This window comes from Trachypithecus francoisi, unplaced genomic scaffold (assembly GCF_009764315.1).
Source record: "Trachypithecus francoisi isolate TF-2019V2 unplaced genomic scaffold, Tfra_2.0 Lachesis_group3, whole genome shotgun sequence".
Taxonomy (NCBI): Eukaryota; Metazoa; Chordata; class Mammalia; order Primates; family Cercopithecidae; genus Trachypithecus; species Trachypithecus francoisi.
Genome location: NW_022681468.1, coordinates 54933450 through 54940940, shown reverse-complemented (window position 1 = coordinate 54940940; position 7491 = coordinate 54933450). Strand labels below are relative to the sequence as shown.

General features: G+C 39.4%; 1 protein-coding gene across 4 annotated transcripts in view; it reads right to left on the bottom strand.

The window, feature by feature from the left end:
- Positions 1 to 4441: 4441 nt before the first annotated feature.
- MAP4K5 (mitogen-activated protein kinase kinase kinase kinase 5) overlaps positions 4442 to 7491 on the bottom strand; it is a 116472-nt gene continuing 113422 nt past the window's right edge. For all 4 annotated transcript variants that reach the window (XM_033188081.1, XM_033188082.1, XM_033188080.1 and 1 more), the window contains one exon: positions 4442 to 6026. In XM_033188081.1, the coding sequence (XP_033043972.1) occupies positions 5939 to 6026 (88 nt within the window). In that variant the 3' untranslated portion in view covers positions 4442 to 5938. The remainder of the gene's footprint in view (positions 6027 to 7491) is intronic.

Sequence of the window (7491 nt, the reverse complement as noted above, 5' to 3'; positions counted from 1 at the left end):
CTCCTGAGTGAAAATTTGTATCCTTTAACCAACATCTCCCCATCCCCAAACTAAGATCCCCAGCACAGCTCCAGGCCCTGGTAACACACTTCTATTCTCTACTTCCATGAATTCTGCTTTTTCGGATTCCACATGTAAGTGAAATCACGTGGTATTTGTTGGTCAGTGCCTTATTTCACTTAACATAATGTCCTCTAGGTTTATCCATGTAGTCACAAATGACAGGATTTCCTTCTCTTTTTCAAGGCTGAATGGTATTCCATTGTGTATATATACCACATTTTTTTTTTATCCATTCATCCACTGATGGACACTTAGGTTGATTCCACATTTGGTTACTGTGAATAATGCTGTGATGAACTTGGGAGCGCAGGTAACTCTTCAACATACTCATTTCATTTCCTTTGGACACATATCCAGTAGTGGGATTGCTGGATCATACAGTAATTCTATTTTTAATTTTTTTTGAGGAACCTCCATACTGTTTTCCTTAATTGCTGCACTAATTTATATTCCTACCAACAGTGTGCAAGGGTTTCCTGATCTCTCAGCACTTATGTTTTTAGACAGAGTCTTCATCTGGTATCTAGGCAGGAGTGCAGTGGTGCAGTCATAGCTCACTGCAGCCTCAAACTCTCAGGCTCAAAGGATCCTCCCACTTCAGTCCCCCAAGTAGCTGGGAGTGCAGGCATGCCCACCACACCCAGCTAATTTTTAATTTTTTTTTTTTTTTTTTGAGGCGGAGTCTCGCTCTGTCGCCCGGACTGGAGTGCAGTGGCCATATCTCAGCTCACTGCAAGCTCCGCCTCCCGGGTTCATGCCATTCTCCTGCCTCAGCCTCCGGAGTAGCTGGGACTACAGGCGCCCGCCACCTCGCCCGGCTAGTTTTTGTATTTTTAGTAGAGACGAGGTTTCACCGTGTTAGCCAGGATGGTCTCGATCTCCTGACCTCGTGATCCGCCCGTCTCGGCCTCCCAAAGTGCTGGGATTACAGGCTTGAGCCACCGCGCCCGGCCTAATTTTTAATTTTTTAAAAAATAGAGACAGGGTCTTGCTGTTTGCTCAGGCTGGTCTCGAATTCCTAGCCTCAAGCGATCCTCCCACCTCAGCCCCACAAAGTGCTGGGATTACAGGCATGTGCCACCACAGACAGCCTCTTTCATCTTTTTGATAATAACAGTGTGAGGTGATATCTCATTGTAGTTTTAATTTGCATTTCCCTGATTAGTGACATTGAGTATTTTTTCATGTATCTGTTGGCAATTTTTTTTTTTTTTTTTAAAAGGAGTCTTGCTCTGTTGCCAGGCTGGAGTGCAGTGGCACAATCTTGGCTTACTGTAACCTCTGCCTCCCAGGTTCAGGTGATCCTCCTGCCTCAGCCTCCCGAGTAGCTGGGACTACAGGCGTGCACCCAGCATGCCCAGCTAATTTTTTTGTAGTTTTAGTAGATACGGGGTTTCACCATGTTGGCCAGGATGGTCTCAATCTCTTGACCTCCTGATCCACCCGCCTTGGCCTCCCAAAGTCCTGGGATTACAGGCGTGAGCCACAGCACCTGGCCCTGTTGGCCATTTGTATGTCTTCTTTTGAGAAATATCTGTTCAGGTCCTTTGCTTTTACTTTTGGAGACGGGGGTCTTCATGCTCTGTTGCCCAGGCTTCCGTTGCAGTGTCACAATCACAGCTCATTGAACCTCGAACTCCTGGGCTCAAGTGATTCTCCTGCCTCAGACTCCTGGGTAGCTAGGACTGCATGCACCACCACACCCAACTCATTAAAAAATTTTCTGTAGAGATGGGGTCTCGCTATGTTGCCCAGGCTGGTCTCAACAGATCCTTCTGCCTTAGCCTCCCAAAGTGTTGTGATTACATGTGTGGGTCACCCAACCTGGCTTTGCCATTTTAAAATTGGGATGTTTCCTTGCCATGAGTATACTTCACTATGTATTTTGGATGTTAACCCCTTTTGAGATGTATGGTTTGCAAATATTTTCTCCCACTCTGTTGACTGTTTCCTTTGCTGTGCAGGTTTTTAGATTGATGTAATCCCTTGATTTTCAATTTTTACATATTATCCACTGATTTCCTACTGTGGAAAATGAGAATTTGATAACTTTTCTAACCTCCACAATACCACGTCCTCTCCCAATATAGGTGCTGTCATTTTGATTAGATGAATATTTTGTTAACATTATTATGCCATTCAACCACTGGTCATAATTTTTCTTTTCTGCCCATTTTGCTTTCCTGGAGTTAACTGCCAGTTTTTTGTTTGGTTTGGTTAATTTTTCTTCAGAATCACTGTCATCTCTGATTGAACCCTGGAGCCTTGAAAATCATCTCCTCCACCCACCTTCTGATTCCAGCCAGTATCAGTGGACAGTTCCCTGGGAACTGAAGACCCCTTTCCTCTCTTTCAGCTTTCTGTCTCAGGGTCTTCTTTGACACGGAGCCCACTATGCCCATGTGCAAACTGCCCCATGTGCAAGGAGATAATGCCCTTGGCAGCAACTTGATGAGTGAAAAATGACAGTGTATAAATGCTCCAGCCACTTGTCTTTCAGGAGGCAATTCGGGGAGCTATCATATAGCTTGAGGACCTGGTGGAATCAAGCTCCCACTGTTTACACAGAAATGACCTCAGTAATACACCAGGTTTTATATTGACTTTTCCCCTTTCTCCTTCGCAGTATCACAAGTCCCTCACTCCTAGTTTCTGGGATCTCTAAAATAAACTAACCCATGTTCTTGACTCAGGCGTTGTTTCAGGAGGAACCTCTTACTTTGCTGGTTGCCTCACTCTTAAGATCTAAGATACATCGGATATTTTATTAATCTTTCTAAACACGTGTCACCAGGATCTTCTGATGTGCTTCAATGTACTCTCTGAGCCTGGTGTAGTGGTCATCCTTGGATATTTCATCCTCATCATCTGGGGATTTCTTTCATTTCTCTCCTGTGCTAAATCCCATTTCCTGCATCCTGTGTCATTTTGTTTAGTTTATGCCTTTTTATGAAGCACATCCTTTAGTAGCTTCCTGAGAAAAGATATATAGGAGGAACATTTTTTTATACTCTTCATTTGACCTTTATGTTACATTTAGTCAGATATAGAATTTTAGGTTGGACATTTCTTTCAGAAATTTGAAGGCATTCCTTCTGTTGAAATTTAAAGCTATTCGGGGCTGGATGCAGTGGCTCACACGTGCAATCCCAGCACTTTGGGAGACTGAGGTGGGCGGACTGCTTCAGCTCAGGAGTTTGAGACCAGCCTGGGCAACATGGTGAAACTCTGTCTCTATAAAAAATACAAAAAAATTTAGCTGGGCATGGTGATGGGCGCCTGTAGTCCCAGCTACTCGGGAGGTTGAGGCAGGAGGATGGCTTGAGCCTGGGAGGCGGAGGTTGCAGTGAGTCGAGACTGTGCCACTGCACTCCAACTTGGGTGACAGAGCAAGACCCTGCCTCAAAAAATAAAAATAAAGGTATACTGAGTCTTATTTCTTGGTATCTGACCTGACCTTTTTCTCTGGAAATGTAGATCTTCTTTTTGACTCCAGTGTCCTTGAAATTTCATAATGATGTGCTTTGGTAAAGGTCTTTTTCATCCACTGTGTTCTTTCAATCTAGAATCTGATATTCTTTTAATACTGAAAAAATGATTGAAACACTCCAATGATTTCTTTTTGGAACTCTGGAAGATTACATATTAGGCCTCCTGGGCTGTCAATTTTCTTAACTTTTTTCTTCGACATTTCCATTTTTAAATTTTTTTGAGACTTTTAACTTTATATTCTAAGTCTTCTAATTGAATTATTCAGCTATGCTATCATACTATTTTCTAAGAGCTCTTTTTGTTTTTTTGAAACCCAACTTTTTAAAAGTCCCCTGCCCTTGACTCATGGTTGCAACATCCTTCTGAAAATACTTTTTCTTTTGATGTTCTCCTTACCCTTCATAGTCTGTTTCCTCTAAGTGTTTTCCCTAGACTGTTTTTTCTCTTTCATTTATTTGTAATCCTTGGTTGTTTGCTCATTTTTAAGAGCACAGGACTAAAAGACTAACTGCAAGGTCTAGACACAATGCGTGGGCTAGTGGGCATGCCAACTATGATTTTCACTGTAGTGTTATGTAGCTGGGCAGCTTAGCCGGGACATGGCTGACATCAAGATCTTAATTAGGCCTCTTCACTTGCATTGGTCCGATTTCACAGAGAAGACTCTTCAGTATTCCGTCGTGGAATGTTAAAGATCTGGCTGCCAGGATTCAGTAAGAAAAGGAGGATGCTGGCCTTCTTATCCATCATGTAAATGTCCTCTGTTTCGAGAATGGTCCCCCTGTCATCTACCGTATCCAGTATTCTTAACATATCCAAAATAAACAGCCACACACTTAGTGAAATCATATCATATATGCATTTTAAAAGAATAAATACCTTTATATTCCATTTGTATAACATTTTATTGTTTGCATATTGCATAGTGAAAAGAACAGAGTCAGAAGACTCATGGTCAGGCTCAACTGCTAACTTGCTGTGTAAATTGGGTAGATCTCTTAACCTTGCTAAACCCTTATTTCCTCATCTGAAAAATGGAGGTAATACTTATTTTACAGAATTGCTAAATACTGAATGAGATACTTATACTGTTTTCCTCTTAATTAGTCAAAATAATTCTATAGTTTGCTATTGCTAACCCCTTGTTCATCATCTCAATGCTGTTCTCAATAAATGCATTAAGACAACAGGTACCAATGTAACACTTTAATTTTGAATATTAACAATAGCAAAAGAAAAACAAACTAAAAAATGACCCTACCCTTTATTATTTTTAGAATACTGGCTTTTAAATACTTAATGATACTATCCCATCAGGAATTCAACTCATTTAAAGATCTTTTTTCTTCTTAAACCTACTCAAAATGAATACCTACGTATGTGAAAAACCCAAGATTACATGTGTAATTACAGTTTTCTCTCTGGCATAGTATAAGTAAAATACATATCATGGGCAGTTAAATACTTCTCCCCTCTACATTAGGGATGATAATATATATGAAGATTAATTCCTTATGCATTATCCCTAATGTAAAGAAAAATCACAGGTATTTTATACTGCTTGTCAAGAATACATACACATGGTAGACACGCCTAGATATACACACCCCTTCTAAGAATATTTCAACTATCATCAATATCTTCTGTATGATCCCTTACAACTATCTGTAGTTGAAAACATAAAAATCCCTTTTAAGGTAATTCTGTATGAAACTGTATTATAAAATACTTTTGTTAAGCAAAATTGCATGTGTGTGTTGAACCCCAAACACTCAAAGTACTTTACTACTCTTAAAAGATAAACAAAATCTTATACATTATAAAAAAATTTAAGCTGCTCTGCAACCCTCCTTTGCCAAAAGTTAGATACATTACACCACTCCAGCAAGAGATTAATAAATAAGGATTAAATATTCTATTTTACAAAAACATACAGAATGGCCAATATAAAAGTGAAAACCTTGCTTGAGAATTTATCAAATTATGTTCATTAAGAAGGAATAAGACATGGTATAAAATGATCACTAAATTTATCTCTCTTAAGATAATCATGAGTTATCTAAAAATACCATGACACCCTTGTTACAAACATTATTGTTTTTTTTTTTTTTTAAAAAAAAGACTGTGTTTCCTGGAACTAGAGGACTATTTGTCTCTTAGCTTTTATTAAGCAAACTTGATATAACCACCACACAGTGGCAAGAGATAGACTAGCTGTTTCCAGCTGCAGAAAATATTGAATTCTACCCTAAAGTACAGATCATTTGCAATATAACCCATAACAGTTAAAGCAAATCATAGTGCAGTTTGTATTGAGTTTCCTTATTTTTCCTTTCAGTGGAGTATATTCATTTTCCTGTCATTTGAGATCAGTTTCTGTTGCTTAGTAACTATTTTCATGTCCAGCCAAGATGTAGAGATTGCTGTGTGCAGTAGGATTTTCTGTTGGCCTACTTTCCAAAACGACAACCCTGTAATTAAACCAAAACAAAGGGCCTGTTTAAGAGTAACTACAGATTTCATACGTCAAATACTAACATCAAACTAGGAAAGAATATAATTGTTCACATTTCAGTAAGATTACATAATGATCACAGATGCACAATCAAATTCAGCTTTACATTTTACAGCTTTAAAACACAGTAAGAATTGATTAATATAAAATATTGAAGACATTTTGGGATAGTCTCATTATCTTATTCCAACTAAAATATCTGGGCTGGGTGTGGTGGCTCACACCTGTAATCCCAGGACTTTGGGAGGCTGAGGCAGGGGGATCGCTTGAGCCCAGGAGTTTGAGACTAGCCTGAGCAAGATGGCAAGACCCCATCTCTACAAAAAAATAAAATAATTAGCTGAGTGTGGAAGCCTGCGCCTGTAGTCCCAGCTACTCAGGACGCTGAGGCAGGAGGATCTCTTGAGCTGAGGAGTTTGAGGATGCAGTAAACTGTGATTGTGCCACTGCGCCTCAGCCTGGGTGGAGAGAGTGAGACCCCTTCTCAAACAAAAAACAACAAACAAAATTTGCTTACTCATTTATGCCAACAAAAGGTATAATATAATACTTTAGGAATTTACACTAACAGGAAGAGGATGGAAGAAGAGCCAAGAGAATAAAATAGGACTCTTAAGAGACACTCGTCCAAACTGTTCTTCAAGGTATTTGAAATAGCTTTTTAAAAAAAGTATGAAATGGGGCCCCTCTCCCTAGTTGCTGGAACAAAAGTGGAGAAAGAGTCCGAAGGACTGATAGGAAAAAAAAAAATCAAGTGCTATTCCAAACATTTTAATTGTGGGGAAGAGAGTTTGAGAACAAAATAAAAAATAATATACCCATGCAGAGAAAAATTTTCTAGAGGAGGAATGGGAGAAAAAATTTGCACATAACACTTATTTTTCTAGTGTATGAATTTTCTATAATTAGCATGTTATTACTTTAATAATGAAAACATTTTTAAAAAGTCATAGATACTTTATATTAGGCATTACAGAAAAGTAGAAAGGAAAAATATAATTACCTATAATCCAACTGCCCAGAGTTAACCGCTATTAAAATTTTGACATGCTTAGTTTTTTTTTTTCCTAGACACAAATATCTATACTTAAGCAACAAAATAATTTTTATTTTTACTTTTTTTATTTTTAGATGGAGTTTCACTCTTGTTGCCCAGGCAGGAGTGCAATGGCATGATCTCGGCACACTGCAACCTCTACATCCTGGGTTCAAGCGATCCTCCTGCCTCAGCTTCCCGAGTAGCTGGAATTACAGGCATGCACCACCAACCCTGGCTAATTTTTTTGTATTTTTAGTAGCGATGGGTTGCTCCATGTTGGTCAGGCTGGTCTCGAACTCCTGACCTCAGGTGATCCACCTGCCTCAGCCTCCCAAAGTGCTGGGATTATAGGCATGCGCCACTGTGCCTGGCAACAAAATAA